The 22,982-nt window shown below is 35.8% G+C and overlaps 1 protein-coding gene across 1 annotated transcript; it reads right to left on the reverse strand.

The window, feature by feature from the left end:
• Window positions 1–801: 801 nt before the first annotated feature.
• LOC100889523 lies at window positions 802–13,878 on the reverse strand. Its single transcript, XM_003723434.3, has 12 exons — window positions 13,703–13,878; window positions 10,738–10,918; window positions 9,611–9,682; window positions 9,067–9,143; window positions 7,711–7,764; window positions 6,974–7,074; window positions 6,366–6,488; window positions 5,320–5,400; window positions 4,120–4,258; window positions 3,179–3,261; window positions 2,499–2,595; window positions 802–1,410 (listed from the first exon to the last, which is right to left on the reverse strand). Exons 1-12 carry the CDS (start codon window positions 13,856–13,858, stop codon window positions 1,231–1,233), a joined length of 1,344 nt encoding a protein of 447 aa, XP_003723482.2. The 5' UTR covers window positions 13,859–13,878; the 3' UTR covers window positions 802–1,230.
• Between the last annotated feature and the right edge of the window lie 9,104 nt (window positions 13,879–22,982).

A 22,982-nucleotide genomic window follows, 5' to 3' on the forward strand; every position in this document is an offset into this window, starting at 1 on the left:
AAAACTTTCCAAGTATTCAATAATGAATTTATTTGCTTTCAATACTACTCCCTTTAAACCCTGAGGCACATTATGAGAAAGGGAACAAAGTACCTCGATGATAAGAAAATTATGACAACATAAATCATACTAAAGTACATGAACAAGTATTTCATCTGATATCTGTTTCAGATGGTTGGCAAAAGACACATAAAGAAATAAAATTGATGGAACTAGAAAATCTGCATGAGCTTTGATTTGAAATGAAAACCATTTCCATGGACGTTCAATACAAGTTCTTCATTCCTAAGATTTATAAATCATGTGAGTGTTTTCAAATGTACATGAAAACAGTGGTATGCAAAATATATGATCAGAAAGCATGATTTTCACAAGTTTATGTACATTTTCAAGCCATCAATGCCTGGATGGGCAATTTGATAGAAGATGCATTCTTTAATTTGTGAAAAACTATTTCATAGGGCCAGCTTCAGAAGGTACATGTGGAAATTTCAGCATGTTTATGTCAATGATTTCCACAGATCTTTCAATAATTGTGTAGGATATGTGTTGGACACGTTAGTATCTTTCAAGCCTAAGTAGCAATGCATGATGTGGTCAACATGAGAAGATAATAATTGAAATAGAGTGACAGATGTCCTGTGCTGCCTATACAAACATGATCATAACATAATACAAAAATTGTAGAAATCTATTTGAGAAAGATGAATAATAATAATAGTAATAATAATAATAATAGCCTAATAGTCCACTCCAAATTTTATTAAACCGAAACGGAAATTCTTTTTGCCCAATTGATCGTGAGCCCGGCAGCCACTGAGCAGTGCCAGATCGACGTTGCTCTATCCCTTATTGTTGAACGCCAAACAAGGTAGCAACAACTCCCATCTGTATACATATTATTTGAATACCCCAGTAGCCAAAATTGAACCAAACTATTGAATTTCTAAAGCTATGAATTCAAAAAAATCTATCACTACAATGTAAGTTCCCCTCAGTGGTGTGGCCTTTAGGAGGATACAGGGGCACTTGAGGAGTGACATGTGCCCCCCCCCCCCAACAATTTTTTTTCTTCTTTTTTTTCTGGTACCTCTGGATATGAAGCAATGTAGATTGTACAAGTCATGTATATCCAAGTTCTGTATTTTTTTATCAAAAATCAGTAAAACTAATTAAAATCATTAACTACTGGAACTATTAAAAAAAACAAATTAACTATTTGGGGTAGGGTCATCCTCCTTTGGACGATTTACTGTGTCGTTGCCTCCAATGCTTGACCAGTTTCTTGATGGGTTCTACGACTGCGTTGGGATTGCGATATAACATATGATGGTCTGCTCCGTTTATGAGTAGGTGTTTGGCTGACGGGTGTATGGAGGAGACCAGCTTTTGAGTGGCTTTTGCCCAAACCTAGGAAGAGACGGATAAAAGAAATAGTTTGTTAAAAGAAAAATTGCATTGTATGACACGTGCTTCAGGGATAACTGCCCTGTGGTCAATTTTCTATACTAACCCTAATACTTAAAGCAGGACTGCAACTACTTGCGCCCTCTATATAGCAAACAATGCCTAAGCGGTGCCTGTTGGTCCCCCATGATCCCCATTTTCTTATGTTAATTGAGAGCTGATTTGATGAGATGACCACCTGTCAGTGACCATGCAGGGAGGTCTAATCCCTCCTGGCCAAACGAGTGCAGATAAGCTTTAAAAGCCAGGATAATAATATGATAGCAGGGCCCACAGGGAGGACAGTATCAGTATTAACACTGATGAGGCTACTCTGGGTAAACAAGACATATTATTATTATTATAACCCTGGAACAAACACTATATCTAATCCTAACCCAAAGCTAATCTAAAACCCAACTGCAACCCTAACCAAACTGTTTTGTTTTTATGAACTAAAGCCCAGAGTAATTGTTGCTCAGTGGCGGAAATGTCAGATCACCAAACTAAGATGACAATGCAACCCTAGCACTATGCTGGTGATAATACAATATCGGGCTTTGATTATTCACTTTTAGTACCTGCATTCAACCAACAATACTGGGGATATGCATGCAACTATATTTACACACTTTTGTTAATTAGTAATGAAGGTATAGATAAAAGTGAAGAAATTGAAGGCAAAGAATAAAAAAAGGAAGGTATAAAGAAAAAGGTTGGAAAAAGAGAAGCAAACAGCACAAGCAAATACAATCAAGAAAAAAAATGAAAGTTTAGATGGAGGGGAAAATAGAGATTCAAATGAAATGGGAAACAAAAAAAAGAGAGGAAACAATAAGAATTCAGATTCAGTTTCAGAATATTTATTGATCCTTGTGTAACAGAAACAACACAACAGAAAGAACAGGTGAATCGAGGAAGAGAAATTATGGCAAGATCAAGAAAGGATATTATTTTGAAATACCATTTCAATCTATCGGCCCATAAACTAAGGTACATGTCAACAGTTGTTAGAAAAACAAATGAAAAACGTGTGTGCATCAGCAACTTACCTTATTTAACTGACTTGGTAGTTCTTCATCGTAATAATTGCCTGTGATCACAGTCACAGATACATTCTGTGGGAAAGGCTTAACTTTGTATGCAGTTCTAAAGGTATACAGAAAGGATAAAGAAGAGCATTAAAACCTATTGGATACCTATTCTACAATATAATTATTTTACAGACCCAAGCCAGCATTATCTCAGGCCTTCTTATTCGACATATTGACATACTTGAGATGAATGTTGTATAAATCTGATAATGTCAGCTTTATGTAGGCAAGGAAAATGATGATATCAGTGTGTGAATATTGTGACAGTGCTTTATAGCAGAGTGTACATTTTTTTTCCAATCAAAATTTGCTGACCCAAATAATCACATAATTTGCATACCGTATGCTGTATCAAATAACGAAATTTGCTGAAAGGCAGACATGATATGTACCAGTATGTATGTATATATATGTCATTGGAAGCACTCACTGTTCTATACTTATCAGCAAATTTTGCCTATCCCAGAATCAAAATCAGAATCTGCCCGAACACATATGTGACGATTGTAAGGCATGCAGAATATGTGCACATATCAACAACATATTACCATTATAGAAGAAACTGGACATCAGATAGGGACTACTGTGGACGTTTCTATCACATGTGATGTGGGTTTCAATTTATGTTCGGTACTCACTTTATCTGTGATAAACTTTTGTTGGCCCAAAAATATTCCTCTACAGCTGCTCTGATGTGTCTTGGCAAGCACATTAAATATTTCTGCAACAAGAAGAAAATAGAAAACAATCATAGTAGAGGTGTTATCATTAATATTTTGTTCATATATAGCTCATTTCAGGACTGCAGGCCCTCTCAAAGCAGTTTACAGATACATATTATTACCCAGTTATCGGATTCAGGCTTATCTGCACACAATGTATGCACATTCTCCACTCCCTGGGGATCATTCCAGCCAGGCATCATTTTTACAAGCGCCCACTTGCTCATCTAACCACATTAACTTTCACATGCTACCGGGTGCCCATTTAACACCTGGGTGGAGAATGGCTATTGTAGATCAATGTCTTGCCAAAGGACATTAGTGCCGCGGCGGGACTTGAACCGCAGACCTTGTGATCCACAGTCAGGTGACATATCCACTCGACCATGACACCTGTGGATCACATGGTTTGTAGTTCGAGTTCCCGCCACTGCACTAGCATCCTTTGGTACAACATTAATCTATATCTGCCACTCTCTACCTACTCAGGTTTTGAATTGGTACTGGTTGGTAGGTTGCTCATCATTTTGAGCATCTTTAAAAATGGCACCTGGTTGGAATGCGTATTGCTCCATAGGGAAAGGAGAATGTGCATACATTATGTGCAGGCAAGCCTGAATCTGATATTACGCAATCTGATGGCATATCTAACACTAAGTGGCCTCTTAAACCCCTAGGATCGATGAAGGGTTTGGAATAGTTTACTAGATCGATGGCGCATAATAAATGCTGTATGATTATTATTATATAAAAACTTCTATTTTTTAATAGAAATAATCAAAACATGAAAAAGATGATCACTATATTTTATCATTAATGAATAGCTGGTTCCCTCTCAACATGTTAAAGGAACTTACCTGTCTAGCCTGTACTGTTTCTGATATAACCTCTCCTCTGATTGGCTGTTCTACCAGGCCAAACATCAATCCAAGCCTTGTTAGACCAATAGCAGCCGAGAGCTGAAGAGACTGTAGAGTGGGCACCAGATGACCATACCTGCATGTACATACGAACAAAATCACTAACATTGAAGTTTTGTTGATGTTGTCGTTGAGTCTCGCACACAGCACAAATTGCAGTTTTGATGGTTTGGTCGACCCAATAATTAGGATGTACAATATCAGAGTAGAACTTGAGATACACAGTAAAGGCTTGTTCATATGTGGGCCGTTAACTGCTGCTGCAAAAAAAAAAAAATATTTTTGTTTACATGTAAAAAATGAATGGCAACTGCTCGCAACAAGAGAGTTGCACATATTCATTGAGCGTTGTGTTATAAGATACAGAAATGTGTACATTACACTTTACATCATTAACAAAACACTACAGTTTTGCAGCATCATATCAAAATGAGCCTTAATTAATTAAGATATTTTCTGTTCCATCACTGGGACAATGTAAAGTGTAAGACTATTATTCCAGTTCCTCAAAAAGCTAGGCATACAGTCACATTCACAACATCTATGGAACACCCCCCCCCCCATTCATATCAAGAGAGCACATTACTCGTAGTTAAAGGTAAAGACCAGTTATGGTCATGCGATTGCATTGTGAAAGAAACGTTGTGGAATCGATCAGAAAAGGTTGATCATCTAGCATATAAGTATTGGTGTGTACTGCAAGGTTCTGGAATCATCAAAATGATAAGAAATTTGGCCCAGTCTTTGTAAAGTTACAAGCACTGTACACAGAAAGATGTATATGGGACTATACGCACACGTGCACGACACATGCGTTTATCTTTCACAGACCATGTAGATAAACTAATTTACCAAATATATCAATTAGTAGGCGGTTTCCTGGCAAAAATTGTATCATGTATTAGTCAAAACATATTCTTTCACATGATCGGTAATAAGAGCTTCCATTTCATTTTTTGAAATTGGGGCGTTTCCAATTCTGGTCTTTACCTTTAACCTAACCATTGGAAAACTGATTGAATATTATAACAAACATGCAATCAAGCTGAATATGTTCTAAGTACTAACTGCTGAAACATTTCTTAACCATACAAATTGTACCCTCCAAAATTTCTTCTTTGGAACACCCAAACTCACCAGAATTGCTCCAAGACTGCCTCGTCTATCTCAAAGATGCCCTCCACTAGAGGATCTATGAGGACAATATCACTAACTTCTCTGTTTGGGGGAAAGAAGAAATGGAAAATCAGTAATAGTACCGGTACCTGGAGATATTTGGTGCTGGTGGCCAAAGTAACATCACAAAGTTTTCTAACAATTTGGTCTCACAAAAATGCTAATACTAAATAAATTCTTCATCGCTTGGATGATCTTTCAGTTTTTACTTTAACTTTAAAACTTTTACTTCTGGGGTGAAAAAAAGAAAGAAATATCATCTATTTGATCCACGATAAAAACTATGATTGAAACTTGTTGTCATGTTTCTTTGATTTTGGGTCAAAAGCAGCACGAGACCTGCAATACTAAGCTAAACTAAAATTTTCCTCCTCAGGTGGAATATTAAATGCACGAGAGGTATAAATAATTTTGATTCCTGTCCCGGCATGTAAATTCAAAGAATGTCAATGTGCGCTACACACATAAAAAACCTCAGAGGATTATGTGTCCACCACACACATGCTATCTCCAAGTGAAGCACTGAGACTGTTGTGTGGGGAGCTGTCGTGGGGGGTGGGGGGGGGGGGGGAGGGAGGGAGGTCTGTGTAGAATGTATAGCCATTAAGTTCATCATGTTGACTTCCTTTCGGATATTTGCACTAAAATCTAAAACTACACATTAGTTTTAATTGCTCTGCCTTTAGAAATGACTATGGTCATCCTATTGATATTGAAAACAATATTACATAAAAGGTTCATTTTTTCCATCACTTTTAATTCACAGGTGAAGACCAGATAGGTCTCATAATATCTACAAGTGGATTGTCAATGTCTTATCTTAAAAGAAGAAGAATCCTTTGACTTCATCATGGACCTGTTTCACGAAACTGCCGTAAGTACAAGTTCCCATACATCCCATTGGAACGTGTGTTGATTATAATACATGTGTTTCAATGGCATGTTGGTAAATCTTCAATGAGGATGATTTTGTGAAAGGAATCCCAGCTTTCTAGAGGTGGTCTTACTTTTCAAACATCTGTGCATAGAACATGGCATTTGCAGCTCCTAATTCTGACCCCACAAGAAGAAACGGAGGCTTGGTGTCGGTATAGTTGATGTGAAGTAACGAGTGTAGATCATCCACCATCCTGTAATAAGAAAAAATATTTCTAGGGTCAGTTTTGATTAAAGATAGTTGAATATTCAATTCATGCATGAAGGCAATTTATATATATATATATATATATATATATATATATACTTTAAAAAAATTCCTGTTAGATTGTAAAGAGAAAAATAGAAAGTACATTTGTACCTTCAAACAAACATCTAAACATTGATATCCAAGATCAATTGATGTTCATTTGTGTAAATCTGACATCTCAATCTCTTGTGTTATTACAAGCATTTTTTCCTACTTTATAGTATTGTTCCCCATCCTTGCTCCCCTCTCTCTTCTCTTTACACTGTCTTTCTCAGTCTCCCCCTTTCATCTTTCGCTATATTTCATGTGGTCTGTTCACTTATCTCTCTACTATTCTTTTTCACTCTCTCTCTATCTCTCTCTCTCTTTCTTCCCTCTCTTCTGTCCCCTCCCTTCCTCCCTCCTTCCTTTTCTCTCTTTCTATTTTACCTCTCTGTTGTACTCTCTTGCCCTTTGGTAATGCTGCTTGCCATTTTGCTGGATGTAGGACCTGGAGTATCATCATCATCATCATCATCATGTTTTGGAAACTAAGGAACAACATTTCAATAAAAACAATTACATGGAGATGGACAATTGCCATTAAAGTGCTTCAAGTATAATGTACCCCATGAAAATTCCCTTCATCAAGTGGACATGTATGTAAAATATCACGGGTAAGACTGGGTTAAAATATGTTTCTGAAAATCTTTCTGTCACAACCAGTAAGTTTGATATAATAATAAAAATAATAATAACAACATTTATAATGCGCACATATTCATCCCAAGAGATGTTCAAGGCGTCTAACAAGGTAAGTACATTAAACTTAAGAGAACGAAAATACCTGTACCTTGGTGACAAATGAAAGTGGCACAAAAGTTGTGGAGGGTCTATTAACTAAAAGTCATTGAACGGTGCATAATTTCAAAGATATTTCATGGGGGGGGGGATGCGTTTGTCTTTGGTGAAATAAAAGGTTATGGTGTAAACATGTATTTTCTGAACATTTCCCAAAAGCATATACCGGTACATTGTTACTCTCATAGGTTTCAGTGTAAAATCTGTCGTCATACTTTACAAATTCATTTTGAACTTAATTGAAGATTATTTCTCCTTGGTACATCTGCTGCTATATGTATCTACAAGAAAAATTAGACTGATGGAATGGATTGATGGAAACCTACCTGGTACGGATAAGAAGAGCTGAATCCAAGACCAGTCCTGTCATACGAACACACCTGAAAAATAGGAGAAATGATAAAAATCCACATATCATCATCATCATACAGGAAATATTAAATGAACAGGCTTTTTGTCAGTATTAAAGGGAAAGTCCACCCCCAAAATAAGTTTGTTTCGATAGAGGCAGAATAATAAGAAAATCAGGTGAGTGAAAGTTTGAGCAAATTCTGAATGAAAATAAGAAAGTTATGAATTATTGAAGTTGTGATCAATCAAATACAAATTGGCAACTCTGTGACTTATCGTACGAGCTCTCCTTCATTTGCTTTGTGCATAATATTCCATAAAATCATGTTTCTTCGTTATTGATGACGGAATATATATTTGTTCCTTGCAGGGGGAGTATAGAAACATATTTGCAATTATTATATTTAGGGTGCATGTATGGTTGAAATTTTTCTTGAGGGAAAATGAAAATTTTAGATTTTTTTAGTACTGAGCAAATGGAAGTTGAGCTCGCATGATACGTCATAGAGTTGCCAATTTGTGTTTGATTGATCACAACTTAAAAAATCCTAACTTCCTTATTTTTAATCGGAATTTGCTCAAACTTTCACTGACTTGTTTCTCTCATTTTTCTACTCCTATTAAAACTAACTTAATTTCAGGGTGGACTTCCCCTTTAAACACTTGGGAGTCTTTTCACCAAACCATCATAAGCACAAATTCACAGACATCTAAGTGAAAAGCATGTTAAATTTAATACTAATGTTCTATAGGTTGTCGGCGACCATGTACTAAAAATAATTTTTGTGGACGCTGTATTGCTGCACATTCTATGGGCAGGGGACTTTCTTTAGACAGAGAAATGTTATTGGTGAATATTAAATACTCTCTGAACAGTAACCAAACCTGAAACCCGAGCTATCTGCCATCTGTATGGTTATCAAAGTTCAGTAAATTTTATTCAAAAAGAGTCAACGGAAAAAAATATTCTCGCAAGAAGGCTGCATGAGGATTGAGCTCACAAAATTGCTTAGTTTGTTATACAATCCTGCCTAAAAGTCACATGAATGTTGAAAGACATTATAAGGCATAGCATATTGAGAGAGATAGTTGTGACATAGATCATGGAGCTCCAAAGAGTTTATTCCCGCTTAGAACTATGCGAGGCACCATGAAATGAATTTCATATCACAAGCAACTTTCAGTGATGTAAGTATGTCTCTCAACCACCTAGGTAGAAATCTTTCTTCATGAGGATAAAATCAAGCTGGTGCAGTTCCTCATATACAGGGTACTTTTTTCTTTCTCCTCATGTAGATATTTGCACTATCTGACAGGATTTATTCACTTACTCTAGTAAACTTTGCAATTCTTGGCTGGACCAGGCACCAAACATCTGATGACATACCAGTTGGAGCATCTAAAATTACTATATAAAAAAAACAAACAAACAAACAAACAAAAACATCAATCAATAATTTATAAATCATCATAATATATGAACACTGCCACTGTTTGATCAGTTAAAAAGAAACAGCTTTTGTAATTTAATACAAATGTAGTAAGTACTACTTAACATGGTTATTTTGTATGTGGTGGATAATGCTTGGAAACTTCAAATGATATGTTCTAGCAGGTACCCAGTGACTAGACCTGGGTAAAGAGAGTGAAAAGAGAGAGAGAGAGAGAAAGAGAGAGAGAGAGAGAAACAGAGAGAAACAGAAGTAAAGAGAAGTACAGAGAGAGAGAGAGAGAGAGAGAGAAAGAGAGAGCAGTAGACAGACAAAGCGTCTGTTTGGTTATTTTGTATAATGCATGAAAGTCATAGTGAAGAAATCTTTGATAAAAAAGAAGCCCATTAAAATATATTACCATTTTAATTATGTTTGCTCATACCTGTGGGTTCTCCTTCCCCTGAACACCTGATAAACATCTTGTGATCTTCTAAACCTACAGATAACAGTTCACCTAGAAATACAGAGTATGTTAAGAGATCAAAGAAATTAGAAATGTTTATTACAGACATCATTGACAAGTGCATCCACACCTACATAAAATTTTGTTTCTCAAGTCACAAAATCTGCAGAATCACTATCAACAAGCCATTTCATCAATAATTGAATAATAGACAGTTTTCTCTAAAAACTGCAAAATTATGAATATTATTGTGACCTTGAATAGCTGAGAAATCTCTTAATACTTAATCCCTCCCCTCTTCCAACCTTCATTTTTTTCCATTCTCCTTGCTGACGTAGTTGCCAAAACTGAAGTCTCTCTCGCTGCTCCCTTCCTGTTCACCTTCTTCTTAATCCAACTCTGACACTTCTGTGTTCTTTTCAAAACTTTATTTCTCCTACTAGACCCCTTCCTTTTCCTCCTCCCCTACTTCTCTTCTTAACTCTTCCTCTCCCTTCACACTTGTTTTCACTTGTAATCTGGCTTATTACTCCAGCTCTCACACTTCTGTCTTCTTTCATCTCCTGAGTTCTCCTCCTCATCTAGGCCCATCCTCCATGTCTTCCCCTGCTCTTTCACTCACTTTAAAACAAATATACATTGTAGTTGGTTAAACTCTCATGCTCTGTGCCTGTTCTGCCCCGTCATACTTTACCCTTGTTTCATACTCTTATTCTTACATTTCTGTCCTCTTCTTCCTGTTTTTTAATCTCCTCCTCCTCCTGTTCCTTCTTACTTTCTTCCTCCTCTTTCCTTTTCTTTATTCCTCTTCCTCCTCCTCCTTTTCTTCCCCCTCCTATCTCCTTCTCCTCCTTCCAATCTCCCTCCTCCTCTTCCTCCCTCCTTTATCTTCCATCCTCTTCCTCCACCTCCTTCCCCTCCTCCTCCTCCTCCTCCTCCTCCTCCTCCTCCTCCTCCACCTCCTCCTCCTCCTCCTCCCCTCCTCCTCCTCCTCCTCCTCCTCCTCCTCCTCCCCCCCCTCCTCCTCCTCCTCCTCCTCCTCCTCCTCCTCCTCCTCCTCCCTCCTCATCCTCCCCTATCTCCCCTTGCCCCTCATCTTTCCTCACCTTGGGGTTTCAGATACTCTGCTTCCTTATAGAGAGACGCATGGTTAAGGATGGCGGGTAGAACCAGCAAGAATACCACCCACTTCAAAGAATGTAGACAACGGCAGAAACAGCCTCTGAGAAGCGACCTTTTTTCGCCAGATGGGTCATTCCTGGGTTTACTTACCCTAGAGGTATTTTCCTGTCAATAGAAAAACCATGACATGCGTGCATACATTTAGATTTTGCAAAATATAACAACATTAATATGCATGAAGGGAGATGACGTCATTCATTGACAGTACTTAAACAGTTTTAAAAAGGGCTAGCTGCAAGAATTCCAACACGGAGCTCAATTTAGACGAAGAAAATCCGGAAAAAGACCCTGAAACACATCAAACAGTCAATGTGGTAAGTGGAACTTAGCCGAGGCCTAATTTTCAAAAATAAATGCATTGGATCGGATATGAATCCGCTAAAATTGAGGACTTTGGGCGAAGTTTTGCGGGCATAAATGGCCACGTTTGCACATGAGACCCTATGGTCTGTCTCTAAAGAGAGGAGCCGACCCTACCAAAATAAGAGGCTAACGAACGAAAGAGACAGAAATTTTTAGTCTAGATCTAACTAACTAGCTTAGTTAGACCTCAGCTCAGGCTCATGTCATGGATTCATACTAGGTCTAGTAAACGGTAGACCTTCAGTGGTTGACACTCCAGCAAAGCATAGAGTCAATGCTAATGCGTATTGACCTCTAGCACTGCATACTTGCTGAGAGGCAGGTATAATATACAAATACACACACCACACACTATTGCATAGACTGCACACAATAGAACTGATGTGGCTGATCAACAATTTGACACTACTTGTACTAACTACACTTACAATTTGAAATTTTTAATTATTCTTTTTAACATCAGTAAGTTGAAAAAATTGTATTTTACTGCTATTTAGATGTCATCAATTGTCACTAAAGTACCAATTTTGAGTAAAATCAGTTGAGTTTTGTTCAGTGGTGTTTGAAATGTTGAGAATCAATAAAACAGCTTTTTATACACAGCCAGGATAGTAATGCAGCTATGTGTGGTGGTTGAGGCCCTGCCCCCGCACACCATGGGAACGGAGGGACCGCATGCGTATTCCCAAAATCTCTCCCTCGTAACAAAGAAAAAGATCTGCCCGTATTCACTTTACACACCGGACTTATGCTGAAAAAGGGGGGGGGGGGGGTGCTGAAAAGGCTTGTATAACAAAAGAAAAAAGATCGACTCGTATTGACTTTACACACCGGACTTCTTCTTCTTCTTCCTTTTGAGTACAGACCTCTTTACTAGGCAAATTCATGCAAAAAAATATATTCAAAAATTTTACTTGAAAACACATCACACAATTAGTCTGAACCGAGTTAGGGGCAAATTTGAAGAAATTATATTTTTAAATGTTGTAAAACCAAAGATATAAGAAGAAAACTGACCAAGTATCTGTACTAAAAATCGTACATGTAAAATTGGTCGTAGACATTCGACAGCTGAATATGACGCGCACGGTTGCATTACGTGTGTTCTCGAATCCAAAATCGTACCTCACACACACAATCTCGCCATACCGCGAATGGTCCGTCTTGGGGAGCTAGCCGGCTGAAAGTTTGCAGCGATACCAACGCAGCTTCGGAGCTCCGCAGCGCGCCATTTTAGCGGGACTCGGAAAGGTTTGCGATGGGAAGGCAGCGGCCTAGCTTTTTGCCCAAACAACGCTAGATCGGCTGCTGGCAAAATGAAAATAACTACGATCGAGAACATCGTCGGTTTCTTAACTTTTCAGTGAGATAATTCTGAATTCTAATTGAGACTATATAATAAATTAAATCGACAAAGAAACCTCGGTAGAACTCTTATAACTATACAAAAGCTTGTTTATTTCTTCATTTGACATTTTGTTTTCGACCATTTTTTCGTGCGCGAGTCAATGTAAACTATGTATTACCAAACTTTCAACACGCAAGGAACGGGGAACACTCGCGGACCTCGTAACAAATTTGTTGCAAAAAAAAAATTTCAAGGGTGATTTTGAAGCAGTGAAGAACATTGGCGCTGCAATGCGCAGAAATATACTTGAAAGAAACTTAAAAAATAATACCTGAATTTTCAGAAAATCGTATTTGTATTAGTGTACCTAGATGTGACTTGTTTATAAATCAGATTTTATGAAGATTTGTCGGGAAAAAATGTCAATTTTTTCCGTTTGGTGGTCATTTCTAGGCTAATATTTTAAAAGTTGCATCAGTAATGGGCCCGATGTTTCTCTTATCGTACTCGCATGTTATTTCTACATATATTAAACATAGGATGGTTAAGGGTAAGACCAGATAACATTATAAAAAAGATATATCCTTCCACCCTCCCATATCCAAGTTTTGGGCTGATTATTGCCGACCCACCGCAGCAAGGCCATTCAGATTTTCGTATGCGCGCAAAGCGCCCTCTAGTGCCCCATGAATGTGCCTATCTTTACAGAGTATTATCGTACTATACTGGGGGTGTGTGCAGGTGGACCACTACACTGAGGTTTCCCCCTACTCTTATACGAATAGTGCTGTGGGTTCTTAAGGTGCAAGGTAGTGACTCTTCTCTACACGGGGCCTCCATTTAACGTCCTATCCGAGGGACGGAGTGTTTTCCACTTGTGCTGAAAAGGTGTGCAGGGAACACGCATATATCAAATGCATACCCCAAGGCCAAGATAATCATTATAATCTCATCATACTCCTTATTAATTATCATCCTCACCACCACCACCATCATCCTCACTCCTCAGCCTTCATTCCAGTCAAAGTCAAAGCCATGCCCGAATAGTAAATTTACATGCACTGATTACTATGTTTACACAATTACGTTTACGGCATAAATAATTACGTGTGGGACTGTGTATTAACGTACAGACGGGTTTTGTTACGATGCGATGCTCAATATCAAACAATACCCACCGAGTCTTCACCCCAGAAGCCAACATTTTGGTTTGATTTGGACGTCTTTTGGCCATCGTCTGGTAATTTTTCCGGCCATTTTTCCTTTTCCTTTCGCTTACGTGGTACTTGATGAGGCATGATTAAATGGTTCAGCCCCTCATTTACAAATCCCATTTACTATTTACTCGCTTCCTTTTAACTGGTCTTTATTCAGACTTTTGCCATTAACTTACATCAGTGTACGTGTATCCGCATTTATTGAGCTTTCATGAAAAAATAATGCTAATGTACTTGAGTAAATATTATGATGATAAAAATTCAATTATTTAAAAAGACATTTCTTGATAATTCGGAAAAAAGGAAATTAACAAAGTGTAGAAGAAATAAATACTGAACCGATTGATATTAAGGCTAACTTAGGGGAATTTTTTTTTTGAAGGCATGCGTGGCATTTTATTTTGGTCTGAGAGGTACCCGTTGATCCCTGCTCATGGTCCCTTTTTCTTATTTTAATTGATGGCTGATTTGATGAGATAACCACCTGCCAGTGACCACGTAGGGAGGTCTAATTCCTCCTGAGTCCTGGCCAAACTATAGTACAGATAGGCTTTAAATTTGCGATACATACGCCTTAGGAATTAGGGTCCATTTCGGAACACGGGCGACCCGCCATTATTAGGATCCATTTCAGAGAATGATGAACACGGGTGGATAGCAGTTGTGTATGAGAGTGACCCCCCCCCCCCCCCTCACCGGGAGCCTTCGATCTACCGGGTCAGTCCAGAAGCTGTGACATCATCATAAAACATTTGTTTTTGGAATTTCTCACTTTTGTCTTCATTTTCCGAAAGAGCATCACAAATAATGCCCTGGTTCATAACATTATGAACCAGAGCAATAACACTGAGTTCCTATAGGAAATCTCTTTATTAGATGGTCATATCTCAGCCAATACTTAATATATTCAATTGGCTTTCGGCAATTGGACATTGTTTTTGATGTTCTCTCGGAACATCAAGAAAAAAATGAGAAATTCAACAACAACAACAACAACAAAATATTTTTTGATGACGTCACACTTCACACGCAAGACAATCCTACTGACGGAAATATAACCTTCTTATGCAAACATGGGTGGGAATCCCCAGCTACTGAATATTTCGAAATACACCCTTCAACTTTCCCTTCTACTATTTTCAGGTGATAGCTCAATATAGTGCCTAGCTAGGGCTAAAGTATAGCCACACCACATCCGCTAGTTTATTGTACACATTGAATCCGCCGACGTATAGGCTTATATTAATGTGCTCGAAGAGACTCCAGTATATCAACTGAGGCTGTTGTCGTCTATATTATACCAGGCCTATTAATTGTGGATAATTTCTGATAAGGGCTTAATAATGATTTTGTTCTCACTATGGACTATGTTATATGCATCCGTGGCGGGATCCGTGGGTAAGTACACACTAAGTGGACCATGGGGTGGGGGGGGGGGGGGGCGGGGAGGACTGAACAGAGGCATGTACCGTAGTCCCGGATAATTAGGGAAATCAACATAGAAATGGTTTTATTTTTATAACTGTTTTGAGAGTGTTGGCAGCGTGACAAAATGAACATGATCACAATATTGTATATCTTATATCATTTGTGAAATACAAATGTTGTCAATTTCGTATTCCTATGCCCCAAAGACCTGGGCCGTGGTGGTCATGGTCGTTGTTTAGCCTTCATAATTATATGCCGTTTGATATGTCTGATTATTTGTTTATTATTTGCGGGTATATGATCGAATTGTCAAATTTGTCGTGTAAATAAAGAACCAAGTATAAAGGGGGGAAAATTATTTAAAGAACAAAAATAATTACAGCTAGCACCACACTCAAAACGCATTGTCTAATCAAAGACCTATTGTGATCAACATCAATTGGCGTCTGGTTTTGATCATGAATGTTTCTTTTATGTCAATGTTAACACAACATAATTCTCTTTGTTATATTTTTGTTTTAGTCATATGAAACTGCATACGTTATGTTCATGAGGAGAGAAAGAGAAAGAGAGAGAGAGAGAGAGAGAGAGAGAGGAAGAGAGACAGAGAGACAGAGAGAGACAGAGAAATACAAAGACAAAGACAAAGAGAAATACATAGGCCTTATATGTGGAAATAAATGAATTGCGAACATTTAGTCATCATGATTATTATATTGTTTCAACGTAATTTCAGGATATTTGGTGGTGACTCATCCTTTGGTCACAGAGATGTGGTCGTATCTACAGTTCCCTGCATCTGATACAACGATCTCGAGATCGATACAGGAGAAGAGCCACGATCGACATTACGATGACGCCATGCACCGACTTGGAAAAAAGAAGGTAAATCTAGGCTGGGGTTGATCCAATAGTTTTTTTTTAGAAAAGTTGGGGACACACTTCCGAAAAATTACGCAAATTTTAGGGGCATTTTTGGTAGGCTATATTTATATGGGTTTCAAGGAGAAGGGGGGGGGGGTGGCCGGTTTAATTCCCGAATCCGATTGAAGTCCCTTTCATTTTGATAGAGGACATTATATTGTATTGAATCAACCTTTCGTTATCGAAAGTGGTCCACAACACATGTGAAGCAATGTATCCAGCTCTTTGTTACTGCAAGAAAACGCTACCGGTATATATCAAATACCTTTTGGGTCGGATCGGATTGGTTTGGATTAGAACGGAGCTATATAGCCCAAGTTATCTTGCCGGACTTAATTGATATATAGTCCGGTAGAAGTTTTTCAGACCCGGAAAAGTTGTTAAAGGTAATACAAAGTTTTGGTATGGGGTCATGAATTTGGTTCAAATGAACATATTGGAAGGATATGCTATCCTACAATATTCAGTAATCGTTATCGCGGTTGAAATCGAGTCTAAAGTTATAAAATTGTAAATGATAAACTCTTTATGTTGATAAGCTCCCTCTCAAGGTCAAGATATTAATTAAGCTATAAAACTATGTTTCTTGACCGATTAGCTATTCTCGTTTGGAAATTGTATATTACAACTACATATTCTGAGATTTTCATGGTCGCAGCTACCATTGTACGACCGTAGGCACTATTCATTATGATGGCAACCTTGGGCAATTTTCTTTATAAGCCTTATTAGCATAATCATAATTAGTCTATGTGCAATATGTAATATGTTGCTAATCTTTAATCCGGGAAGCCTACAAAACATGGATAATACCACTTTTTAAGGGTTTTTATGACGAGGAATTCATTATGATGGCAACCTTGGGCAATTTTCTTTATAAGTCTTATTAGCATAATCATAATTAGCCTATGTGCAATATGTAATATGTTGCTAATCTTTAATCTGGGGAGCCTACAAAACATGGATAATACCACTTTTTAAGGGTTTTTATGACGAGGAATTCATTATGACACCGGTTCTTTTTTTTTAAAGTAATGCAATTGTCTTAAAAAGCATAATTAGCATAATGAGCTAACTATAATATGTACAATATATGGACTTCATTCTCATTATCTAAACAGCCTGAAAATGGTGCAATGCAGCATTTAAATCACTTTTTAAAGACAACACATTAATTTATGAGAAGATATTCCTTGTAGATGTAGTAAAATTAGCCTAGTTAACATAATTAGTAAATTTGCATATTTGATTTTATTGATATAGGTTTAGTTTTATCTAGACAAAATTGGAAAAACAATTTTAATGTAATTTTATTTAATGACAACCAATATTTATCTCAGAGGTTAATCACGTTGAACGAAAAATAATTAACCTTACTAGCATTATTAAAGGGATAGTTGAGTTCTGTTTTCTGAGCGCAAAAAGGTAATTTTAGACCCCAAAATGTGTGAACTCTAGTCAATACGATCAGCTCGACTTAAAAGAAAAACACGGTGACCGTTAATTAATTATTTAATTAAAAATAACAATACATGAGCCAGCTATAATTGTGGGTAATATAAGCAACACGAAACTGCCAACAAAAAAGCCAACATCGACGTTGGCTGAAATACGACGTAAAAGGCGTTATTTCTTTTTTTTTCGACGGTTTTTTCAAATTTTTCAAAATATCTAATATTTGTGGTGGTACACAAGTATTAGAAATCGTTATTTTTCAGCCGTCTCTGAACCGATTTTGATCAAACAAAGATGATTTTGTCATTTAAACATTATGTTCTTTCAAATCTGACACTCAGTTTTTCATTATCTCACAAAAAATATTTTGTGTAGCGCCCTCTGCAACAGAACTCAACTATCCCTTTAACGTAATTAGAATATTAATCAGGCAATTGCCTCATGGCCTTGAGGATTTCTGTCTGACAAGACAGAATACATAGGTAGTCATTTTTAACTTTAATTTTTAACTTTTCCAGGTCATGAACATGATTATGGTACCGTCTACTGGACTATAATTACGCCAATTTCATAGAGATCTAGTTCTTATATGGCCAATTTAAATACATGGGCGCCTAGCCGGCACACCATGTTATACATGCACACTAAACGAAAGAAATTTCGAAAGAGCGATCGGTGAGAATTACGTTACGGTACAATATTTCATCTGTCCTTGAAATTAAATTGAAATTAATTTCTGAGTTAACGAAGGATATGGTATACAGAACAAATTTTGACTGCTTCTTTTTCGCTTCACGGTAAAAACCATGGCCCGGCCCCCCCCCCCCCCCCCCCCCCCTCGGTGATCTCGCAACTGCCCCTCGACTGTCGATTATAACTATAAGAATAATTAAGAAATATAAGCGAACTGTGGACCCGTGTTGATGGAAAGAGGGGAGAAAAGGAAAATATAGTCAGAAGAATAAAATAAGACATGTTGCATGGAGGTAATCGTGACCAGCCAAGATCAACCCGTTGGTGGCCGAATACGTGAAGAAAAAAAATTCCCGCCATTCTTCTTATCCCTCACATAGCCACCCACACACACTCACACAGAGGCATGATAATATAGAAATATAAACTTGATTATTCTATATATAACACTACAGTAAGATTTATTCAACGGCTCTCTACATTGTAACAACTATTTTACTTTACGACATAACATAATAGAAATAGGAACTTTTTGCGAACAGAAATTAATAGAACAAAACAAAAACAAAAACTAGGAGCAAAGAGGCATGTATACAACTTATGTAAAGTGGCTTAAATTGCATTGTTTCACGTTTTTTCATTAAACAAAGTAAGATGATAAAGATCATGATTCAAAGTTACATGTGAAGATTGAGCGTGCAGATGAGTGGGTTATACAATTTGTTCAGAACAATGTAAAACCTTAAAAGAAATAGAAATCTTAAGAGAAGTGCTTTTACTCTTCGGCTAATTATAGATGTTAATTACACATAGGCCTAGTATGTTGTGACAAGACCGAGCCCTATATCACTGCTTTTAAAAGTGTTTCGTCAAAAGCAATTATATATATTAATTTTGTTAACTTATTTATATAGAACGCCGGATAAAATCTTGCTTCAAGAGATTCTTGCCACCTTGTCCTTCAAAGCTCTTCGAAGGCCTAAGTGTAAGTCTCACTAAAAATTGTAATCCACATAGGAAATTATAAAAGTAGGAGACAGGCCATTATTCATTGAGGCTCTTTTTCAATTTGGAAAATCTAGCGTTTAAATAACGTAAAGCAAAGTTTGAACTAGCTATTTGATTTTCAATTTGTTTGTTTAGATAAATTCTTTTTTAAAATTCTTGGGTATGAACCACTTTAAGGTGACGTTTAAAGATATAGGCTAAACTACCATCCAACTTCTTTGAGCAGACTTGATAGTCGTTTATATATTGTGTCTTAAATATTTCCTAATAATTATACTTAAAGGTTTCAAATACATGTACATAGATTAGTTTTTATAAAAAGGAAATTACAAAGAAACGAGACGTCAGATTTAATTTTAAGCTATTAAAAAAAAACACGTATTTCCCGACATGTCCAAGGAAACGTTCAAACTATTAAGTTTAAAAAAGAAGCGCGGGGTGGTGTGGTGTGTAGCTCACGACTCGTGTCGCCGGCTGGCTCAACAAACACAATTCTCCCCTTTTTCAATTCAATTCAAAGTTTATTCAACACTCTTCATACAAAACATTTAAAACATACAAATACAGAATGGAGTTATATAAAAAATATTAAACAAAAAAAAGGAAGTGATAACAAATACAATGGCAATTTATAAGAGCATTTGGGATAGGCAGAAAGGAGGGAAGTTCCTTATATAAAAGCCTACCCCTAAAAACACACATACAGGAAAACGAGAACAAAAGAACAGAACAAAAAAACAAAGAACATATTAAAAATTACTATAATACACGATTAGAGTATAAAAAAAATGTCAAAAATTGCCCATACTATTGATACTGATTTGTATACTTGTTTAACAGAAATTGTTTATATTTAATTTTAAAAAGATTGAGAGTTTTGAATTTTTTAATTTCCTGAGGTATAATATTCCATATTAATGGTCCTTTAAAAAATAGTGAATTTTTCATACGAGTCGTTCTAATCTTGGGGAGGTGATAATTTAGGGCATTTCTAGTATTAAAATTATGCACATCACAATTCAAGTTAAAACATGTTGATAAAAAGGTAGCCAAGTTGTCATTAAAACATGAAAACATGAAAACTGCAATATAAACATTATGCATATCGATTACATTCAAAATTCCTAGTTTACAAAATAAAGGATTACAGTGAGCATAATATTGGAAATGAGTTATAATGCGTATTGCTTTCTTTTGAAGCTTAAGTAACCTTAACGTATAATTTTTATTAAAATTTGCCCATGCAACTATACAGTAATTAAAATATGGTGTTATTAAAGTATGATACAACATTTTCAAAATATTTAAGGGATTAAAATGAACTTTATATAAAATACCAAATTTTTTTTTTTTTTGTTGCTATTTTATTGCACACCACATTTATATGCTCATGCCACTTCAATTGATGATTAATTACAATACCTAAAAACTTAAGATTATCTACACGATCAAAATTATGATCATATACTCGTAAGTGAATGTTGTTAAAATCAATATTTCTATTTGTAAAAACCATAAACTTAGTTTTATCATAATTAAAAACCAATTTATTATATAAAAACCAATTAGAAAGTTTCAAAATTTCTTGCTTAAAAACAGTTTGGAAAACCTGGACATCAGAATGAGACATAAAAACGCTTGTGTAATCAGCAAATAAAATAAACTTCAGTTTATCAGAAACATTGCACATGTCATTAACATAAATAATGAATAAAAGAGGCCCAAGGATGGATTCTTGATGCACTCCACATCTAAGTTTTTTTTTTTTTATTTTATTTTTTTATATTAGACTTATCTTTATTTATTTGAACAAATTGGGTTCTATTTTCTAAATAACTTTCAAACCATTTTAAAGTTACTCCACGAATACCATAATAATATATTTTTTCAATAAAATAGTGTGGTCTAATGTACTAAATGCTTTACTTAAATCTAAAAAAAGGCCCATTAAGATATGATTATTTTCAAAAGTTTTCAAAACATTATAAATAAAATGCATAATTGCATTAGATGTAGAGTGCCCAGGTCTAAAACCATATTGACATTCAGTGATAATATTACACTTATTTAAAAACATAAAAAGTCGATTATAAACAGCTCTTTCTAATATCTTTGAGAAAACAGGGAGTATAAATATAGGTCGATAATTAGAAACATTTTCTTTAGTGCCATTTTTAAAAACAGGAATAACCTTTGCAAGTTTTAATTGCTCTGGTACTATACCTGCAGATACAGAAATATTAAATATTGCCCTTAAAGGACATGATATAATATGAACAACTTTTTTCAATAATTTAACACTTACATCATCATGACCACAACTCTTATTATTTTTTAATTTACTTACAATATTGATTATTTCTGTGGGGGTAATGGGATTAAAAAAAGCTGTACATGAATTAAAATCAATATTACTATAAATGTCATCATTACTAAAATCATTATCTATGTTGTCTAAATTATCAATTAAGCTAGGTCCTATATTAATTTTAAAAAAATTAAAAACAGAGCATATTTCTTTCTTATCACATATAGCTTGATCATTACACATAACCGAGTCGGGCATATTATGGTTACTCGTACTCTTACCGAGACTTTCATTGATTAATTTCCATGTTTTCCGTATGTTTCCTGATGCATTTCTAAATTTGGCCTTAAAATATTCTATTTTAGCTTTTTTAATTTTACCATTCACCATATTTCTATATTTGTTTATTTTTTTATATTTTTTATATTCAATTGGATCTTTCAAGTACTTCTTATATAATTCACACTTTTTTTGCACATTTTGCGTAACTCTTTAGTAAACCATCGGTTATTATATTTTTTACTTTTTACACATTTTTTCAAAGGAAAACATTTATTAAAAATACGAACATACTGTCTTAAAAACATTCATAACTATAATGTGGATCATTAGAACATAAAGTCCAATCAGAGTTATGTATTTCATGCATAAATTTTCCAATATTTTCCTCATTTAGATCACGTAAAACAAAATTATTATCTTCATTTTGTATACACTGTTTTTTATTGATTAAAAATACTGGCAAATGGTCACTTACGTCACTTAAAATTGTTCCACACCAAACTTCTTCTAAATTGTTCGTAAAAATATCATCAATTAAAGTACAAGACCTGTCAGTTATTCGGGTTGGACAATGAATCATGGGACATGTCCAAGGAAACGTTCAAACTATTAAGTTTAAAAAAGAAACGCGGGGTGGTGTGGGTGTGTAGCTCACGACTCGTGTAACCGGCTGGCCCAACTAACACAATTTTCCCCTTTAAAACACAGCAGACATAAAAACGTTTTGGGGGTTACACTTATAGATTAGATTACATTCTCCGGTAATATTCCAAATTGCATTTCACATTAAATACATCAGTATGCACTTGTTTGCCGTGAAAATGTAAGAAAGTGTATACCAATGTCTTCGGTTTTTAGGAAAATACTCCAAAATAGATAAGAAAATTGACACAAAACAGGTAAGAAATAAAAGACTTTTAAATCATATACGTTAATTGAACAAATGTGGTAGATTTAGATGATTTTGGGTGTGTTATAGTAATAACTCCACGCAGGAGTCACGGGCCCAAAATATGGTTAAAGTTAGTTGTAATAATAATAATAAAATAATAAAAACGGTGCTTATACAGCGCTTACCGCCTAAGTCTCTATGCGCTATATAACAAACAAAATACAATGATAAACTATTACATATTAAACAGA

The sequence above is a fragment of the Strongylocentrotus purpuratus genome, unplaced genomic scaffold, assembly GCF_000002235.5.
Source record: "Strongylocentrotus purpuratus isolate Spur 01 unplaced genomic scaffold, Spur_5.0 spur5_scaffold_7, whole genome shotgun sequence".
Taxonomy (NCBI): Eukaryota; Metazoa; Echinodermata; class Echinoidea; order Camarodonta; family Strongylocentrotidae; genus Strongylocentrotus; species Strongylocentrotus purpuratus.